General features: G+C 42.5%; 1 protein-coding gene across 3 annotated transcripts in view; it reads right to left on the reverse strand.

Moving 5' to 3' along the window:
• FAM120C (family with sequence similarity 120 member C) overlaps positions 1 to 21,978 on the reverse strand; it is a 125,024-nt gene extending 103,046 nt beyond the window's left edge. The window contains exon 1 of one of the 3 annotated variants that reach the window (XM_084789290.1): positions 20,920 to 21,975. In XM_084789290.1, the coding sequence (XP_084645416.1) occupies positions 20,920 to 21,612 (693 nt within the window). In that variant the 5' untranslated portion in view covers positions 21,613 to 21,975. Of the gene's footprint in view, positions 1 to 20,919 lie in introns of all 3 variants that reach the window. The other 2 variants (XM_084789292.1, XM_084789291.1) reach the window with 2 other exon arrangements.
• Positions 21,979 to 22,562: the final 584 nt, after the last annotated feature.

Below are 22,562 nucleotides of genomic sequence, written 5' to 3' on the forward strand. Positions count from 1 at the left end.
CATCTGGGAAATGCAAATCAAAACAACTCTGAGATTCCATCTTCTACCCATCAGAATGGCTAAGATCAAAAATTCAAGCGAAACCACATGCTGGCGAGGATTTGGGGAGAGAGGAACACTCCTTCATTGCTGGTGGGAATGCAAACTAGTACAACCACTATGGAAATCTATCTGGTACTATCTCAGAAAAATGGGAATAGGGCTTCCTCAAGACCCAGCTATTCCACTCCTTGGAATATACCCAGAAGATGCTCCAGCACACAAACAAGAAAATTTGCTCAACCATGTTCATAGCAGCCTTATTCATAATAGCCAGAACATGGAAACAGCCTAAGTGTCCCTCAATAGAAGAATGGATAAAGAAACTGTGGTACATATACACTATGGAATACTACTCAGCTATTAAAAACAAGGAATTTCTGAAATTTGTGGACAAATGAATTGAGCTAGAAATGATCATAATGAGTGAGTTAACCCAGAAGCAGAAAGAGACAAATGGTATATACTCACTTATATCTGCATACTAGCCCAAGGGGCATGTCCCACGAAAGTCTTCACTTACCAGGAAACTGGGACAGAGGGGAGGACATTCTAGTGGGACTCTAGATGAGAGAATCATGGGAGAATGGCAAAGTAGAAGGATCCAGAGGGTCCTAGAAGCCTACAAGTAGAACACTATGATAGGCAGATTTGGGCTCAGGGGTCCCGCTCAAACTAAGGCACCAGCCAAGGACAATACAGGCGATAAACCTTAAACCCCTACCCAGATCTAGACAATGGACAGAACACTCTCCACAGTAGAGTGGAGAGTGGGATATTACTTTCTCATATACTCTGGTGCCTCACCTTTGACCATGTCCCCTGGAGGGGGAGACCTGGTGGCACTCAGAGGAAGGACAGCAGGTTACCAAGAAGAGACTTGATACCCTATGAGCATATAAAGGGGGAGGAAGTCTCCCTCAGGAACAGTCATAGGGGAGGGGAATAAGGGAAAAATGGGAGGGAGGGAAGAATGGGAGGATACAAGGGATGGGATAACCATTGAGATGTAACAAGAATAAATTAATAAAGGAGAAAAAATGCAAAAAAAATGCAAAAAGAAAAGAACTGTAGCAGAATCACAGCTATGAAGTAGCAACAAAAACATGTTTATGGTTGACAGTGACCACAACATGAGGAACTGTATAAGGGTGGCAGCGTTAGGAAGGTTGAGAACCACTGGTCTAAGGGTTCTTGAACCAGGGGCTGTAAATGCTTAGAGAAGGCTGGTAGCTAACATGAATGAATGAAGAAAGCCGAATCCAGCTGGAGAGATGACTCAGAGGTTAAGAGCACTGACTGCTCTTCCAAAGGTCATGAGTTCGATTCCTAGCAACCACATGATGGCTCACCATCTATAACGAGATCTGGTGCTCTCTTCTGGCATGCAGGCAGAATGTTGTATACATAATAAATAAATAAATCTTAAAAAAAAAGAAAGCCGAATCAAGAAAATTCAATTTCCAGAACTATGTTTTATAAATAAAATTGTGTTTTCTGGATATTGACAATACACAGAGCAACATATTGGGGTTTTCAGGTTAAATACGAGTTAGAAAACAGACAAGTGAGGATAGGGGAGATGGCTGAGTGGTTTAGGGCACTTGTTGGTCTTGCCAGCACCCACATGGCAGCTCATAGCTATCCATAACTTCAGCCCCAGGGGGGTCCAATGGCTCTTCTGGCCTACTTGAACACAAGCTATACATATAGTGTTCATACATACATGCAGGCAAAATATTCACACATATAAATCAAAAGTAAAAATTGTTTTTAAAAAACACAGCTGAGGCTGGATAGAAAGTGTTTGCTGCTCAATACTGAGGACCAGAGTTCAAATCCCAGCACCCATGTCTGGTGGCTCACAATTGCCTCTAACTCCAGGGCCAAGGGATCAACATCTTTTTTTACCCTCTGTAGGCACCTGCACATACATGTACATATACATGCATATAAACACACACATACATGCATATAAACACACACACAGTGATAATAATGTTGTTGTTTTTTTAAACCAGACAATTGCCAGGCTTGGTGGTGCATGTATTTAATCTAAGCATTCAAGGCCAGCCTGGTCTACACCGTGATACTCTGTCTCACAAATAAAAAACAAACAAAATAAACAAAGCATTAAAAAACAAACAAAAAACTAGAAAAGGCGATGCAGTGGCACACACCTTTAATCCTAGCATTTGGGAGGCAGAGGCAGGTGGATCTCTGGGAGTTCTAGGCTAGCCTGGTCTACAAAGCGAGTTCCAGGACAGTTAGAACAACATAATGAGACCCTGTCTTAAAAAAGTAAAACAAAACAAAACAAAAAAAACAAAACAACAAAAAAAAATTCCATACAATTTCAATCATCACATTAAAAACAAAAAGACTCTCCCTAATGTTTGTTTATATTATAATGTGAAGTACATGGGCTGTAGAGATGGCTCAACAGTAAGGACCCACTGGCTGCTCTTCTGGTGAACTGAGGTTCGAGGCCCAGCTCCCTCATGATAGCTCACAACCATCTGTTAGCTCCAGGCCCGAGGGAGCAGGTGTTGCTGTTTTAAAAAGAAATTTCCTAAGTCCAACAGTGATAGTACCTGAAGTCAGAGACCTGTCTGCCCCTGTCTCCTTAGTGCTGGGATTAAAAGTATGCACCACCACACTTGGCAGTGTTTTTGGTTTCTTCCAACACACAAAATTCAGGTATTTCTAGTTTTAACTGACATGCTGCAGTTTTCTTTCATTTTGATTTTCTGACACAGGCCTTGCTATGTAGCCTTGAATGGCCCAGTTCTTGCTGTTTAGCATAGGCTAGTCTCAGAGTGACAACAATCCTCCTGCGGAGGACAATCCTGCAGTGCTGAGATTACCAACACATGCCACCACAGCTGATTTTATATCAAAATACTTTTCCCCCCAGAGACAGGGTCTCTCTGTGTAGCCTTGGCTGTCCTGGACTTGCTTTGTAGATCAGGCTGGCCTCGAACTTAGAGAGATCCACCTGCCTCTGCCTCCTGAGTGCTGGGATCACAGGAGTGCATCACCACACCCGGCTACACAGGCTGTTCTTCCAGAGGATCTGGATTCAATTTCCAGCACCCACATGGCAGGTCACAACAGTCTGTAACTCCAGTTCCAGGGGAATCTGATACCATCATAGAGACATACATGCATTCAAAACACCAATGTATATAAAAAAATAAAAACAAAGTATTAAGCCAGGCGTGGTGGCACACATCTGTAATCACAGCACTCGGGGAGGCAGAGGCAGGCGGATCTCTGAGTTCCAGGCCAGTCTGGTCTACAAAGTGAGTCCAGGACAGCCAAGGCTACACAGAGAGACCCTGTCTCAAAAAAACAAAAACAAACAAACAAACAAAAAACCCAACAACAACCAAACACAAAAACACAGGTTGAATCTAAATACAAGTCAAATGTGGCATGAATCTTCACCAGCTAGGAGCATGGCTAAAACAGAACGATGAGTTTCCCCTTTCTGTCTGGCTCAGGCATTCCCACAGGCTATAATCTAATTGCCAGAGCTGCAGTCACCTCAACACTCCACTTCTGAGATCACACTTGAGGTCCTTACAGTTTGTTGGGCAGGGTGTCTCAGGTTCCCACTAGCCGCTGCATCAGAAGCTACCCTCACTCTCAGAGCCTGAGAATTTGCCTACCAAGATTCCTGATAGTGCACTGCTGTAGGTCCAGAGCACACTTTACAATCCACTAGCTAAAACAAAGCTAAGTGTATAACTATGTGGGTACTATTTATTATTTTCTATGGCTGCCTGTAAAAAGCTTCACAAATAACCGAACACCAGGCATTACTCGTCCCATTAAGTTCAGCTACCATCTTTAACATACTAAGCAACAGTAGCTTTCTATCTTCACAAATGCTTGCTTATGGTATAATTTACACTGTACTCAATAGAAATTCTTTAATGAAACCACTGCTTACAGGAGGCTTCTGGGTATTTTCACTTAATAAATCACTGCAGCTCATGGATGCATCACCTACTTCTGTCTGTATTAAAACAGACAGTTGAATTTCAAGCCAGTTTCAAGGCACTCTTCAGCATTCATCATTTTTGCATTCTGGTCTAACCTCTTGGAATGGTTTATTCCTAAATGGTAGTCTTTCAGCAGCCACAGTTTATTTAGACACATGGGGAAATTAATCAGTTTCACAAAACGATCGGTTTCTTCTTTTCCTTTAAGTGTATGATCTCTGTGTGTGTGTGTATCTGTATCTCTTTATAGATATATAGATATAGATATATGCATTTACTGAGACAAAGTGTCACTGCAGGGGGCTGGAGAGATGCCTCAGAGGTTAAGAGCACTGCTTGTTCTTCCAGAGTCCTGAGTTCAATACCCAGCAACCACATGGTGGCTGACAACCATCTATAATGAGATCTGGTGCCCTCATCTGGCCTGCAGGTGTACATGCAGGCAAAACACTGTAACCCTAATAAATAAATATTTTTTAAAAAGTGTCACTGCATAGCCCAGGCTGGCCCCAAATTCACAGCAATGCTGCTGTCTTCCAAGTGGTGCGATTACAAGATGTGAGCCACTATGCCCAGGTCTACTCACTTAATGTTGAAGCTAGAAGCAAGGACTTTGCATACAGCTAACAAATACTAAACTTGGAGATATATCAACATATCATAATCTTTGCGTGAGTATATGTGATTATTTCACAGTCATCAAAACTATTATTTTCATAATATAAACACAACAACTAATAATGGAGTTATCCATTTCCATGTGACAAATTAACTCAAAAACTCCCTAGTTTAAAATAACATTTATTATTTCAATAGTATCTGCACCATCTGGCTACAGTCAAGTCATCAAGGCTTAATGGGAAGTATCCACTTTTAAGACCATAACCATAATGTTGGCAGGATCCAGCTTCTTGCAGGTCATGGACTGAAGGCCGTTCCTCACTTATTGATGGCTGGAAGCTGCCCATTTCTTATTGTGTGAGCCTCACCACAGGGCATTCACTCACACGGCAGCTTGCTTTATCACAGTAACTGAACAATGAGGTGCTTATGACAAGGGCCAGAAAAAATGTCCCTAGGGAATCATATTGTATTTTTTTTGTATTATCAACTAGACTGAGAAGTCAACGAATATTGGTGGAATTAATGAATTCCACTGTCCACACTATTTAGAACAGGTTGTCTGGCACAAAGTAGGTGCTCAAAAAGTTAACTGAACTGAAACGTTATTAGAGTCCTACCAAGAAAAACAGAGTATGATGCTAGAAAAAATGAATAGCAGACATAGCCCAAGAACCCTGCATATCAAGCCACACTAAGATTGACGCTGAGTGAGGTGATCATGAGATGGCTCAGCAGGAAAGACTACTTGCCATACAAAGCTGGTGGCCTGAGTTGACTCCTGAATCCCACAGTGGAGGGACACAACCAAGTCCCAAAAGTTGTCTCTGACCTCCATATGGAAGCTGTGGGACACGCATGCTCCCCTGACACATACACAATACTTTATAATCACAATCCACCAGGGAGTGACGGCACACGCCTGTAATCCCAGCACTCAGGGAGGCAGAAACAGGTGTACGGCTGTGAGTTCGAGGCCAGCCTGGTCTACAAAGCACATCCAGGACAGCCAAGGCTACACAGAGAAACCCTGTCTTGAAAAATCAAAATAACAAAAAAATCATAATCATAATAAAATCTAAGAGTGAGTGATCTGTGTCCAATCAACTTGACACACAAGTTATTTTTCTTTTTTTTAAGATTTATTTATTTATTATATATACAATGCACATCAGATCACATTATAGATGGTTGTGAGTCACCATGTGGTTGCTGGGAATTGAACTCAGGACCTCTAGAAGAGCAGTCAGTGCTCTTAAACGCTGAGCCATCTCTCCAGCCCCAAGTTATTTTTCTTAAAGTAACAGCAGGTGTCATTTATATGTGCCTTATAATGATCTAGTACTTTATTATATTGAATAGTTGAACACTCAAGTCTACAGCATATTTTTTATTGTTATTCTCATTTTCCAGAGACAGCTAGTAGAAAAAAAGAGCAGAGATTTAAACCCAAAACGTCTGTTTCAAAAATCAATGTTGTTAGGCATTATTTAAATAAAGTAAATATAAATAAAAGTGTTCTAAAGAAAGTAAAGTGCAACCATAAAAATGTGACTATACCCTTTTGAGATAAAGACTTTGATATCAAATAGAAGGTTCACATCTTAGTCCATTTACATGATAGCAGTACAATAAGGCCAATGACTATACTGAGACTATTTTTATCTTATCTATAAATACAGAAATTCTGAGGACTAAATAATATGTATGTATGGTGCCTGGCCCATGTAATAGCTATTATTAATCAAATAAGATTATATACTGTAAATATGTCACTTCATGAAGCTAACGAAACTTCAGTGCCACAAACAAGAGTTTGATAATAGTTTGGAATCCGAATTGATTAACTTAGAATTACCACGTAACACTGGCTCTAAATTCTTGCACATGGTATGTTAGGTTCTAAAACAAATTCCTGCTCTCTTGGAACATATTTAAAGGAGAACTCAGCACTCAGGAGGCAAAGGCAGGCAGATCTCTTGGAATTCAAGGCTACTGTGGCTTACATAGTGACAGCCAGGGCTACCAGAAAGACTTTGTCTCAAAAAAAGAAAGAACTATAATTTGAAACATAAATACTAGAAAAGCAGGGAAAAAAACCAAGAGATAAGAAAAAGAGTTCTCAGGTAGCACATGGAAAGGTGCTGTTCACCTTAGCTGGATAAGAGATTTCATAATGACAAACTTTTTAGATAATATTTTTATTTATGTATATGGGTATTTTGTCTGCATATATGTGTGTGTGCGCACCAGGTATGTACCTCAGAGGCCAGAAGAGGGCATCAGATGCCATGAACCTAAGAGTTACAAGTGGTTGTGAGCTGCCACGTGGGTGCTGGTAATAGAACCTGTGCCCTCTGGAGGAGCAGCCGCTGCTGAGCCACCTCTCTAGCACTTGATATTGACAACTTTCAAACAAGAATTTCCTACACTATAGTGAAGGGAACTCAGAAATGTACAGCGCTGAGGCCAGGCATGAAGGGACATGAAGGGACCCCCCCCCCATTCACTGAGGAGAAGGAGAGGGGAGACTGGAAGGGAGAGGTATGCAAAGGAGGGGGCTGGGAGGAGAGGGGGCTGCAACAAGGATGTAGAGTCAATAAATCATTTTTTAATGAAAAAGAAACTGTTTTTATGTGACCCTCTAAATGAGAATTGGGGTAACAAAGGACAGACTATTCCAAACCAAAAGACTGAAAGGCTGTGTAAATCACACAAAGAAGATAGTAAGAAAAGGCAGTGACAAGTAGTATGCAGGACCTGACTCCAGCTCTAAGAGCAAAGCCAGGGGAGAGGAACTAAAGGCCTCACCCAAAGGGGAGCTGGGTGGCCCATGAGGAAAAATAAACCATGTGACAAGTCCACAGTTATCATAAGCCACAGATGCAGCTGGAGAATTTGGTATGGCTATGATTTCTCCTGTGTAACAACACAGGAGAAAAAACTCCATTTTGTCACTAACTGGGCAAAGGCCAGAGTCACTACTATCTTGAAAGATAATCTGTTGTTTGAGATGAACTTATTCTAGAAACCTGAACACAAAGAATAATTAAAAGTCAGGGAGCCAGGGGATATGCTGACGCAGTCCTTGAGTGGGAACTGCCACTGGAGACAGCACACAGGAAGTGGATGGGCATGCTAGGTTGTTCAGGTGGCTGGAGGCTTATGCTGTGAAAAGCACATGGCACGCTGGCTCTGTCCTCTGTGGAAAGACCCAAACCCAATCATCTGAGAAAAACACAGAGACCATGCCTGTTTCCTGCTTTCCTGAAGCTCTGGTCCACATGCGCTGTAGACGGCAGCATTCTGGTTAGCTAGCCAAGGGAATAGAAACAGGGAGTCTCTGGGGCTGCAAGGCTAGGTGTGGCCAGCAGAGATGGGCTCCAGAAGGAAGGCTCTGCTCAACATCAAAACCTTGAGCTGTCCAGAGTCACTAGCAGCCCGAAGGTCAGATAAGAGATTCAAACTTAAATCGATCGTGTCCTCCAACAGATTCTAGGACTATTAACTGTCCCTGTACCCAGAAACTTACCACTCCAATATATTTTCAACTTTAAAAAAAACTGTTTTTGAGGTTTTGGGGGGGAGTGTTTTATTTCATTTTTTAAATGTTTGTATTTCTATAATTGAATTTTACTTACCAAATTTTCCTTATTTTATAATCAATTATTTTAATTGCTTGCTCTTTTCTCTGCCTAATATTCTTTTGTCTCATTTTTCTTTTGTGTTTAACCTTGCTTTGCCTTTTGAGGGCGCTGTTCCTTGTTACTTTTTTTTTAAAAAAAAACTTTGATTCTATTAATTTTTAACTTCATACCAAATTCTACATTATTTCTATACCTTTATTTTATGGTTATTGATTGTATATGTCTTTAATCAACCTTAGGTGTATTTAAAAATTTTTTTAACTTATCATTACTATTAGTAGTAGTAGTGTGAGTGTGAACACATGTGTGTGCATGCACAAGCTTGTGCTTTCTATGATATGCATGTGGGGGTCAGAGGACAAGCTATGGGAGTGCAGGAGTCAGTTCTCTCCTTAGACCATGTGGGTCCTGGGACTGAGTTCAGGCTGGCAAGCTCACCAGCTTGGAAGTGGATTTTCAAATCCAATTTTGCCCATAATTGTTACTGTTACAGCAGTTTCTTTTCCACTTTCTGAGTGGTACTGAAGATAGAGCCTGCAAGGGACATATGGTTCTTAATGATACCTAAATAAGACCATAAGCAGCTGGCAGTGGTGGCATATACCTGTAATCTCAACACTCCGTGAAGCAGAGGCAGACAGATCTCTGTGAGTTCGAGGCCAGCCTGATCTACAAAACAAGTCCAGGATACCCAGGGTATTACACAGAGAAACCCTGTCTCGAAAAAACAAAAGATGAAGAAATCAAAAACAGAAGCCCGGAGGCTGGAGAGATAGCTCAGTGGTTAAGAGCACTGCCTGCTCTTCCAGAGGTCCAGAGATCAATTCCTGGCAACCACATGGTGGCTCATAACCATCTGTAATGTGATCTGATGTCCTCTCCTGGCATGGCAGTGTATATGCAGGCAGAGCACTGCATACATAAAATAAATAAATAAACCTTAAAACAAAACCCAAACAGCAAACAAATAAAAAACTACCCCATAAATGATCTCACTCCAACAGGTGCATTAAGTACAACACAGAAACACATACACGCTTAGAGTGAAAAGACAAGGGGATCCCTCCAAAAGATCCAAACTCCCCAATTACCACAGCCAAAGATACTGAAATACTTGAGATGTTGCATAATGTATTTGAAAACCTAATTGTAAAAATGATCACTAAAAAAACAGAATAATAAAAAAGGGCATCAATTCAGGAATCGTAAAAAAAGAGTCAGTATCAGAAACAAAAGAAAGTGAGATTTTGAAAACACCAGGAGCTATTGCCAACCAATGGCCACTGGAGGAGCAAGAGTCAAATGTCTTCAGGGATGTAGCCCCTCAGAGGCTACCCATGCTCCAGAAGATGGCCCTACACCCATGCATATATGGGCAGTACTAAGTGAATGTTTTTTTTTTAATAAAAGAGACTGGGCTGGAGAGACAGCTTAGAGGTTAAGAGCACTGACTGTTCTTCCAGAGGCACTGAGTTCAATTCCCAGCAGCCACATGGTGGCTCACAACCATCTATAATGTGATCTGGTGCCCTCTTTTGGCCTGCAGGTGTACATGTAGATGGAGCACTCATACATAAAATAAAAATTTTAAAAAAAAAATGAGAAAAGAGCTGGGCAGTGGTGGTCCACACTTCGGGAGGCAGAGGCAGGCAGATCTCTGTGAGCTGAACGGCAGCCTGGTCTACAGAGTGAGTTCCAGGATAGCCAGGGCTACACAGAGAAAAACCCTGCCTCAAAAAACACAATAAATAGGTAAAAAGAAATAAAGAAATGAGGGACAAGAGAACATGACGATTGGAAGGAAAAGTGGTAGGAAGAATTTGGAGGGAAGGAAATGGGGGAGGTGGATTTGAATAAAACATATTATGAAATTATTATTTGTTTGTTTGGTTGGTTGGTTTGGCATTTCAAGACAGGGTTTCTCTGTGTAGCCAAGGCTGTCCTGAAATTCTCTCTGAAGACCAGACCAGCCTTGAACTCCAAGATACCTGCCTGCTTCTGACTCCCAAGTGCTGGGATGAAAGGGATGCACTACTACCACCACCCAACATATATGAAATGTATAAAATTCTTAATTTAAAAACCTGAAAGTTGGACTGGAGAGATGGCTCAGTGGTTAAGAGCAGTGACTGCTCTTCCAGAGGACCCTGGTTTTCTACCACGACTGGGTGGAAATATTTTTAAAGTCCTAGAATCAAATGAAATTAAATATAAGGTTGTGTTATATTTAATATATATTTGGTCATATATGTATTTAATTTATATTTATGTATTATAAATTTATATTATATAAATATACAATATATATTATAGAAATTATATAAATATACATTATTGCACTATGGCACACATGCATATAAATAAATATATGCTAAAAACAAATCTAAATTCCTAAGTCATATATATGCCATATCAAAATTAAATGGAGAAAATGTAAACAATCTTAACAGATCTATGACAAGCAACAAAACTGAAGCAGTAACTAAGAGTCTCCTATCCTACAACACCAAGACTGGCCAGGTTTACAGACCAATTCTGCCTGACTTTTAAGGAAGAATAAGCATCAAAGGTCTCCAAACTAAAATATAAGGAACAGTAAGAAATTCATTCTATAAAGGCAGTATTCCTGATGCCAAAGCCATGTAAGGACACAACAAATGAAACTACAGACCCATGACCTTCATGAACTTAGATGCAAAATTTTTCTCTCCTCCCTCACCGTTTTTTGAGACAGGGTTTCCTCTCTCTGTAGCCCTGGCTGTCCTGGACTCACTCTGTAGACCAGGCTGGCCTTGAACTCACAGAGATCTGCCTGCCTCTGCCTCCCGAGTGCTGGGATTAAAGGCATGTGCCACTATGTCTAACAATACAAAGCTTTTTTAAAAAATCCACTTGCAATATGAACTCAGCAACACATTAAGAAGATAACACTGTAATCTGGGCATGGTAGCACACGCCTTTAATCCCGGTACTAGGAGGCAGATGCAGGCTGATCTTGATGAATTCATGGCCAGTCTGGTGTACATAGCGAGTTCCAGGACAGCCAGAGGTACAGAGTGAGACCCTGTCTTCACACCATACTCCCTACCAAGAAGATACCACTGTCAACTTCATTTCATTCCAGGGATGCAAGAATGGCACAAAATATACAAATCAATAAGTCACATGGTCATCGCAAAGATACAGGAAAGGCATTTGATAAAGTTCAATATCATTTCATGATAAAAACCCTGAAGAAACTAGGAACAGAAGGAACTAACTTCAACATAGTACAAGGTGCATAAAAAAATCTATACCAAAATTATAACATATGGGAAAAACTTTAAAGTATTTGTTTTAAGATCAGGAAATTGACAAGGGTGTTCCAACTATCTCTTATCCAGAATATTTGAAGTCTTAGCCACAGCAATAGGGCAAAAGAAAAGAAATAAAGTGTATGCAAATAAGAAAGGAAGAAGTCAAAGTATCCCTATTTGCAGAAATGAAAGACACCACCATAAAACTCCTAGATCTAAAGCTGGGCTCAGTGGCACACACCTGTAATCCCAGCACTCTGGGAGGTAGAGGCAGGTGGTGGATCTGCGTTCAAGGCCAGCCTGGTCTACAAAGTGAGTCTAGGAAAGTCAGGGTTACAAAAGGAAACCAAAAGAAAACAAAACACCAAAACTCTTAGATCTAATAAACACTTTTACTGGAGTAGGAAGATACAAAACTCAACATACAAGAATCAGTTCTGTTTCTAAGTATTTATAATAAAAATTTTGAGAATGAACTCTAAAAAAAAATCTTAGTCGGGTGTGGTGGCGCACGCCTGTAATCCCAGCACTAGGGAGGCAGCAGGTGGATCTCTGCAAGTTTGAGGCCAGCCTGGTCTACAAAGTGACTCCAGGATAGCCAGGGCTATTACATAGAGAAACCCTGTCTCGAAAAAAACAATCTGATTTGCAATAGCCCTTAAAAACACCTTAGAAATAAATCTAACCAAGGCAGTGAAAGCGCTCTTTAATGCAAAGTTTAGGATGCTGAAGAAAGTGAAGACACTAAAGGATGGAAAGCCCACTCTTGCTCATAGACTGACAGCATTAAGACTGGGAAGTGGGCATACAAAATGACGCAGATGCCAAGGGAGTGTGCCACCAAGCTTGTGGACTACAATTTCCTGTTGTGCCCACAGACTTCAGTTCCATCCTCATGACCGACATGGTGGGAGAACTAACTCCTGCAGGTTGTTCTCTGGCCTTCACACACGTACACACTAAATAAATGTAAAATGTAGTTTTTAAAATTAAAATAATAGGGCCAGCAAAATGGCTTAGCTTGATTACTTGAGTTTGATCCTCAGGATACAGGAGGTAGGAGAGGAGTGCTGACTCCCACAAGTTGTCGCTGACCTCCACACACATGCATGGCACACATCCACCTACCCACATAGAAACACACATGCATGGCACACATCCACCTACCCACATAGAAACACAGGAAATGCCATATTTTTGAAAGCAATCCACAGATCTGATTTGATATAGTCCCTATAAAAATTCCAAAGGCATCCTTCATAGAAATAGAAAAAAATTCTAAGATGAATATAGACCCATCAAGAGCAGGAACAGTCAGAGGGATCCTGGCCAGTAAGAGGTATCACATTACCTGATTCCACACTGTACTAAGAGACAGAATAACAAGTATAGCATACTTTAGGCACAAAGATCCAAGGACCAGTGGAATGGAATAAAATTAACACAGCTACAGGCTTGTGATTCTTAACAAGGTGCTAGAAATATTCATTAAAAAAATGGTGGAAAAGCTGGATACCCACAGAGAGAATGAAACTATCTTTCACCCTACACAAAAACCAGCTCAAAATGATCAAAGAACTCAAAACGTTTGAGGGAAAACATTTCAAGATATAAATGTATGAAACGGCTTTCTCAAATACTCCAGTATTTGGGAAGGGATAGAAAAAGCTGACAAATGACACTGCATGAATTAACGTTTCTGAACAAGAAGGGAACAACAGAGTGAAGAGCCAGCCTACAAAACAGATGATCTTTGCAGCCATATATCTGATGGAGGATTGATACCAAGAGTATACTATAAACCTGAAAAATATTAAACATCAACCCCTCTCCCCAAATGTTCAACCCATAAACAGCCAATTGACTAGAGAACTCTAAAAAGTACAAATGGGCAAAAAAAAAATGTTTGAAAAATGGTCATCATCCTTAGTTGTCAGGAAAATGAAAACTATAGTAAGATCTCATCTCGCTCTATGCAGAATGGCTATCACAAACAAAGCAAATAACAAAAGATGTGGGTAAGGATGCAGAGCTGGGCACGGTGGCACATGCTCTTAATCCTAGCACACTAAGGTTATGAGTTCAAGGCCAGCCTGGTACATACTGAATTATAGGCCAGCAAAGGCTATGTAGCGATGCCCTACCAAATACACAAAAGAAAGCAAAAATGTAACCTTGATCACAACCATCATCACCAAGGAATTTGGTATAATTTATTCTAGGTGGGCATGGTGGTGTATACCTTTAATCCCAGCACTATGGAGGTGGATGAGGATGCAGGGGAGGGGAAGCCCAAGTTGGGCACATAGCTCAATTGGTAGAGCACTCCCTAGCATACACAAGGCCTTCCATTTGATCCCCAGCACCAAATAAACCAGATGTGGTGATGCATAGTTGGATTTCCAGTACCAGGGAGGCAGATTTGCTGAGTTCAGGTCAGGCAGGGCTACATAGCAAGACCTTGGCAAAAAAAGAAGCCTGAGCTACAACAGGAGAAACTGTCTTAACATACACACACACACCCCCAAGTGAATCATTGTATACTTCTAGCAGGAATGTAAATTAACGTACTCATTACTAAAATCAGTATGTAGGTTCACCACCTAGATAAAGAACTACCACTCCTGAACATATACTTTAAGTAATCTAAGTCAGCATACCACAGAGACACTGTACATCCATGTTTATTGCAACAGTATTAAAGAAGCCAAGATATGCTGCGATCCTAAATGTTCGATGGATTTAAGTGGTGTGTGTGTTTGTGTGTGTATGTGTGATGCCCGCACATACATGAGCACACAACATAATTTTACTCAGAGAAAAGGAACAAAATTATGTCATTTGCAGAAAAATGTGTGCAACACAAAATCATATTAAGTAAAATAAGACAGACTCATAAGAACATATTTTCAATAATATATCTTGAATATAAATATTATACATATAAAATGTTTAATTTTTTATTCGAGACAGGGTTTCTCTGTGTAGCCTTTGCTGTCATAGACTCTCTTTGTAGACCAGGCTGGCCTCGAACTCACAGAGATCTGCCTACTGCTGCCTCCTGAGTGCTGGGATTACAGGTGTGTGCCACCAAACCCAGCAAAATGTTTAATATATTTAATGTTTAACTATCTATTTTCTATCATGTATTTATGCTTATGATATATATTTTTATATAGGTATGTACTAGACATGAAAGTAGAAAAGGAAATGTTTGGAGGAGGAAGAGCACTAATAGGAAACAAGGGGAACAAAAGGCAATGAGCAGGAAAAAAGAAAATCAAGTATATATTTTCTTGGATAAGTAGGATTAAAATCTTAAAAGTATGTGACATGAAAACAGTATTTAGGAAGAGGAAGGGCAACAGAAGGGGGCAAGGAAGATAATGATGGGGTGAATATGAGTAAAGTACAATGATTTTTACATATCAATATATTATAATGAAATCCATTGCTAACTAAAAAATTGAAGGCTGTGTGAGGCGTGGTGGTGCACACCTTTAATCCCAGCACTCAGGAAGGCAGAGACAGGCAGATCTCGGTCAGTTCAAGGCCAGCCTGGTCTACAAAGCGAGTCCAGGATAGCCAAGGCTACACAGAGAGACCCTGTTTAAGAAAAAAAATTGAGGGCTGTTAAGATAGCATAGTGGGGCAAGGGGCAGGGAGAGCTAAAGAGATGGTTCAGTGGTTAAGAGCACTGTTTGCTACTCCAGAGGTCCTGAGTTCAATTCCCAGCGACCACATGGTGGCTCACAACCATCTCCATTGGGATCTGATGCCCTCTTCTGGCATGCAGGTGTACATGCAAACAGAACACTCATATACATAAAATAAACAAATCTTTAAAAACAAAACAAAACAAAAGATAGCACAGCAGGTAAAGGTGCTTGCTGCCAAGCCTAACACCCTGAGTTCTACTCCCAGAACCCATATAGTGGAGAGAACTGACCTCCACACATGAACCATGGCACATTTGTGCGCATACAGGTATGCAGATGCTCTCACACTAACAAATAAATGTTTTTAAAAAACGTTAAAAATGTTTTTTAAAGTGACAATAGAAGGCCAGGGAGATACCTCAGCAGGTTAATGCATTGGCCAAGTCTGATGACCAGAGTTCAATCAATCCCCAGGACACACATGGTAGAGAAGAACTGATTGGTCCTCTGACCTCCACTCAGGTGCCGGTGGTACACAGGCACTCACCTTATATGCATCCACATCCATCCATCCTCCCACCCCCACATCAAACGAAACAACTTCTAAGTGGCAACAGGTTAAGGAATGAGAATAGTCTTTTCCAAGAATAATGGTGGGAAGGAGCTAAGGATAGTGGTTTAAGGGAAATGAGTAAGAATGATGTCTATTCTAAAGATTATTACGAGGCCAGGGATAGATAGACAGAGATATAGCTATCAAGGGAAGTGTGCTCATCTATGTGTGTGGTTCCAGGTTCCATTGGTGTAACACAGACACACACACACACCCCCTCGATAATTTGTGCATAGAAAGGGACTGCTACTTCTGAATTCCTCAACATTACTGTGTGACTCACTTGGCAATTAGCAAACACATTTGTCTTGTATTGGCAGGGCTGTGGATTTCTACATTGCTGGCACTGTGCAATGCTCAACAACTCTTACTGTTTCTTTGCACTTAGTCAAGAAAAGTACACAACCTTACACAAAAAAATGTTCAAAATGAAAAACAGGGTCATGGGATACTACAGAAAGACTAAGCGACAGAGATCTAAGGCAATGGTTTTTATGGTTCACTCACCAGAGCCCACCCTGCCCCCAAAGAAAATTACTGGACCTAGGTGTTAGTTCAATGGGACAGGATGTACCTACCACGCATAGGTAGTAAGCCACAGCATCAAAGTATTTTTAAATCACTTGTTTTTTGTTTGGTTGCTTTGGTTTGGCTTTGATACTAGATACCTTGTTAAACAATGAGCTATATCCCCAAACCCCATTTTACCTCTTTGCATTTCAGTTATTTAATTGTAAAATGGGGGTGGGGTGAGGATAACGTGCATCTTGCAAATCTGTCAGGACTAAACAAGACACTGCGCTTAAGAAACATGTTATACCCAACTTGGTGCTCACGAAATGCCACTGGTTACTCTTATGGTCATGTCCCATCTAGAAGAAACTACGGTAGGCTTTTCAGGGTCTGGACGGCAGGGTTAGTAAACACTCAGAAGGCGCACCAGCCATTTCCTTCCTGAAGGAGGAAAGCACAAAGGACACCTGCATCTGGTCACATGTCTCAAAGTCGGGTTAGTCATGTACCACCAATAGGATTTCTGACACAACCAAGCTTTTTTCTTTTCATCAGTCCATTTAGCCTCCTTCTTTGTGTGATGGTTATCTTGTTGCTCGTTTACAACAACCATTAAAGAAAGCCTCCATTGCCCAGCGTGACACCACATCATCTCCCAAGTCACAGCTGCTCTATTTCTGAGACCCTTGGGAGAATGGACCAGGAACTTGGTGCTTACTAAAATTTCTGCTACTGGTTGTTTTCACTTAGAAAGGTATACTGAGCAAGTAATTATAATGAATGAAATTATAAACATCATATCAAAAATAGACACCATTTTTATCAAGTCTAAATTTGTCCAAAGCTAAGTAGACTACCCAGTACTCTATCAAGTATTTAACCCTGCTACTTCTGTATTCTCTATTAAAATGAAAATGAGACTAGAAATAAAGCCTTCGTAAGCTAAAGGACAAAACCAAGGCACAATGGAGATCCAGTTATTGTTTGGAAGCACTAATATTCAAACAAAGGAATGCTCCATATGCAAATCACCTGTGTGAGAAATTGTGCCTTCAAGATAGAACAGAGCTCTACTAAGGCAATGAGCAGTTATTGACCCATCCCCTTTCATGCCTGTACCACAATCCAAGACAGTCTTCATCACTCCAATACCAACCAAGTCTCCGATCACAGCCAAGAGAACTCACTGAGAGCATCAACACTGTTTATACAATTCTGCAGTCGGTCTTAAGTCAGCGTACGCTAATAGCCATAGTTTACACATTTTTGCTTTATTCTGTGTGTGCTCACAGAATCCAGAAGAGAGTATCAGCTCCCTAGAGGTGCAGTAACAGACAGTAGTAAGCCACGCGATATGGGTGTTGGGAACTGAATTCAGGTTTCTTGCTTATGTGCTCTTTTGTTTTTTGCAATATGCACATAAGAACTGCCTCAGGCTCCCTGAATACTGGGGTGTGTGTGTGTGTCTGTGTGTGTGTCCTCATACATACCACACTAAACACTTTTTAGCAATCACTCCTAAAACCCAGTGTGGTGGCCCAGGCCTTTAATCTCAGCACTCTGCCCATGACCACTGCTGAGGTGTTTTTTTTTTTTTTAATGAGAATGCACTAAATATGAACATGGTGAACAAGATGGTGAACGCTTGTGATCCCAGCACTTGAGAAGTGGAGGCAGGAGAATCAGGAACAAGTTAAGGTCAGCCTTAGCTATCCATTGAAATCAAGGGTAGTTTGGACTACAGGAGAACTTACCTCAAAAAAAAAAAAAACCAAAAAAAAAAAACCAACCAAAAAACTGAGCTAAATATGACAAAATACACTTACAATTGGTTCTCAAAATTTTCAGCCCGTGGAGAATATGAATGAACTACAAAACTACAGTGTTCCTCTCTCCTGCCAACCACCAATCAAAACCTATTCAGATAAAAATATTAATAAATGTTATAAATAAATAACAACCTGCCAGGCAGCGGTGGCGCACGCCTGTAATCCCAGCACTCAGGGAGGCAGAGGCAGGCAGATCTCTGTGAGTTCGAGGCCAGCCTGGTCTACAAAGCGAGTCCAGGACAGCCAAGGATGAACAGAGAAACTTCATCTTGGAAAAAAAATAAACAAAACAAACAAAAATAACCTTCACAGACCTCAGAAACAAGCTGTTTTAGGTCTCCATACCCTTGTCCGCTATCTATAGTATTCTTAAACCTCGGCACAGCCAATCTGTAAAGGTACTCCCGAATTTTACTTGCTCACTAAGAAATTAGCAGACCCCCTGCAATTAGCATACGGGGCTCCTTTTTTTTTCATCATGAGTAATTAGCACAGAGTATCTGGAATTTCATTTTTAGCCTTTACTAACCCTTGCCCTCCTGGAGAGCCCCTGCTTATGAATATTCTGCAGCCAGCACAGTTCTTACCCTTCAGCAAGCACTCAGTAAAGAAGTGACACAAACCAATAAACCAAACCTGTGTTTATCCAGGTGCCAAGGAGGTTTTTCTTCCAGTGTGGAAGTAATCTGATCACAGTGCCTCTTTAGAAAGATTCATCTTTGAACACTGTTAAGAGCAAGAGCTGTGGAGTCAGACTGCACGAACTGAAACCCCAGAATCTCAGCTCTCTCCCTTCTGACTAGGTTATCTCTGGGCAAGTGTGTAAAGCTCCTGGGTCTGAGTTTCCCCATTTGGAAAACAGAGATATTACTGCTCCATGAGTTACTGGAAAGATCCAATGAGATAATTTAAAGCACTTAAGGACTGCAGGTGCGAGTGAGCACAACAGTAAAACGTTTCCCCAGCACTACCCCTGCCCCCTCAAAAAAAAAAAAAAAAAAAGAAAGGAAAACCCTTCCCACTAACATAGTCATCACTAGTGCCAGCAGTCAAGCTGCCAGTAAGATAAAAAAAAATCCCTTAAAGCCTGGGTGGTGCCATTAAAAACAACTTGGAAGGAATGACTGTAAATGAATCTCCTTTAAAATGTTCAGTCAGGAGATCAGGCCAGCGGGGTTTTGTTTCAGTTACATTTATAAGTTAGCTCATGATTGGCTTTTTTTTTTTTTTTTTTTGCATGCATGGTGTCAGGAGACTGAATCAGGGGCCTCCTGCTTAGTAAGGAGGCCGGTGACTGAGCTATGCCCCCAGCCCCATTACTGGCTTTTCAAATTATAAAAGCTAGATTCTATCCAGCCGAGGCAGATTTGATGCGAGCCCTACATGCCTAGCATTAATAGGATCCTAGTCACATTCTACAACCATTACAAACTTCTCCATGTAGCAGCAGATCTTTCTGTCTCTTGTCTCTCCTTACTCCACCAGCGGCCACTTGTCTTGTTTCAGAATTCGCAACCCCCTCAATCCTGAGAGGACGTCCTCCCAAATGCTGGTTAGGAAATGGGTTTGCAGTTTCTTCCTACCCAGCCCTGTACTGCTTTTCTTTTTCTTCCTCTTCTCCCTGGCCACCTCCTTCCTTCTCAGGCCTTGCTATTCTCTACACGTAGGAACTTGAAACCTAAGAGTATGGGAAAGCAACAGCATAACACAGTGGTGCCAAGAACTGGGGATGCTGCCAAGCTTTTCCCCAAGCTCCATATGCAGTGGCCCAACTGCTCACAAACTGGGCTTAAATTTAAGCCCATTGGGGCCTCACGCACTTGATATTTCGTTTTGCCTCTGAGTCATTTCTTCAAGCACTTTAAACAACCTCCTCTGAAACCCATGAGCCATTTCAAATCTGGCCCGTCCTCGCACATAGGTAACATCTGTCTTCTTCAGGAAGTTTCCCTGGACCATTTTAGCCCACAGATATCACCCCACCCACCTACCCACACAGGTACTGTCTGTACCAGAAAACCTTGTCACCATGCATATTTACACCATTAAGTAAATTTTGCCTATTTGATCTTCTAAGCGCAGGGAACAGTGTCTCACATCTTTGAAACCCCCTACTCAGCGTGTGCATCTTCCCGAACTGTGACCCAATCAGTAGATTGTTTATTTGTGCTAAGGCATGCCAAGATAAAAGCATATTGAAATGAAAAAAGATTCAACGGATGGGTTTATTATTTTTTTTAAAGGCAGTACTGGGTCAAATGGCGAAAAATATAGAAGAAAGGTGTCTGACTAACACCTGTTTTATTTACCATGAGGTTAAAAACAGATATACGTAAGGGAATGTCAACTGGAAAATGAAAGGGAAAAAAAAAAACATATTTCAGTTTGAGGGAGGTGATAGCAAGAGAAACATGAAGCCCCAAAGAAATTTTGAGTCAATTCCGCTAAAACCAACAGGTAGGCCAATTGAGTAAGTAAAGGGAAAGGAGGTTACCAGTATGCCATGATTAGAGACAGTCATGTAGGCAAGTGAATTGGTAGGCGGCCTGATGAAGGGGGCACAGATGGCTAAAATAGTGGCCAGTAGGTTAGCTGATTGAGTGGCGGGTAGATCAGTAAATGGTTAGGTGTTTAACCAGGAAGGACCAGGTGTGAGGCATTTATTTCATTTACAATCTAACCCCTCCCTCACCTTGACCCGGAAGCGGATGAGTGCTAGCCTCACGCAGTGGCTCAGGCAGGCAGGTGGCAGGAACCAGGCCCGCGGTGGAGGGGTGCCCTTGTTGCCCACGTGTCCCACGATCAGTTGCGCAGTCTGCCGCTCCGCCTGGCACCGACGGCCCCACTCGGCCAGTCGGTCCTTGCCCAGGCCCCCAGGGAACATGACCACCAACTCCAGGCCGTCGCCGCCCGGATAGGCACAAGCCTGGCACAGCGCTGACAAGTAGCCCAGCATGGCATTCCACTGGCCGCCACAAACCCAATCCGTCTGGTAGCCACCATAGAGCCGCGGCAGCGCCGAGCCCGCGTCTACCAATACCCGAGCCCCAGGCAGCGGAGGGGGCGGCGGCGGCGGCGGCGGCGGGTGCAGCCCTGGCAGCGCTTGGCCGTGGTGGTGGAAATGGTGAGCAGGGTGATGGTGCCGAGTCGGCCCCGCGCCCCCGGAGTAAGCACCAAAGGCAGCGGGCGGGAGCGGCGGCGGCAGAGGAGCAGAGCCCCTGGTGATGCGTGGAGCCCCGGGCGCTAGGGCTGCCGGTGGCAGCTGGCGGTGCAGGTGCTGCTGCTGCTGGCGCGACACGGTGCGCGCGAGTTTGAGGAGGTCCACAGGCACCACAGCGCCGGGACAGCGCTTCTCCAGGAACTCTTGGAAGCCCTGGACGCCCATGCTTCCTCCGTGGGCAGAAGGAACAGCGGCTGCGCAAGCGGGCCAGTCGGTGATCCCCGCGCGAAGCTGGAGGCGGGCGCGTGCGCACTCCGCGGGGGGTAGGGGCGAGGGGGGGCGGGGAAAGGGTATGTGAACGGGAGGGGCGAGGGAACGTGGGCGGGGAGGGGAGGAGACCACGGACTGGGTGCGGGTGGAGAGCAGAGGTGAGGCTGACCAGACTCAGAAGAGGCTGGGAAGATAAAAGCGATGACAAGCCGTAGTCACTTCTCTCTTCCCGTTCCCCTCCGCTGCTCTGCTTCACCGCTTCAAAGGGGGTGAAGCCTCTGCCTTCCACCTCCGGGAGCCATGTTGCCTCGTCTTCTCCGTGATACTCGCTTTCAGGTTGGGGGAGGGGGTTGTGGGCGGGGCGGGTGGGCATCCTGGGAGTTGTAGTCTTTTCCTGGATGGCCTCAGGATGCAGTCGAAGAGCCAGACGATCACCCGAGTCTGCACTTGATGTTCATAGGGTCAGAAGAAGCGAGGCATGAAATCGTGTGTATAGGATTTGCGCAAGTACTCCTACCATCCAACCGAGTTGCCTCAGGATATAGTACCACCATTCCTTGGGAAAGGAATGGAGGTGATGCATCATGGGAAAGGAAGTACTGTGGATTGGCTGAATTTGGCTAAAGTGAGCTAAAGTTCCCAGAGAGGGAGAATTTTTCCCTTCCATAGGAAAGATGATATACATAACTTTTAATGAATGGAAAAGAACACTTATGAAACATAACAACCACTACCATTTCTATATCTACCCACTTGCTTTTAGCTACCGTCATTCTTTGAAGAGTTGTCCCCCTTAGGAATGTTAAAACATTTACTTAAGACAGTGAATGCACAGACAACATGAAATTGACTATAATTTGCCCTCAGGCTCTCTGGTCGGGGACATTAAACAGCCACACAAATAC

Source organism: Acomys minous (genome assembly GCF_964271855.1).
Source record: "Acomys minous genome assembly, chromosome: 7".
Classification (NCBI taxonomy): Eukaryota; Metazoa; Chordata; class Mammalia; order Rodentia; family Muridae; genus Acomys; species Acomys minous.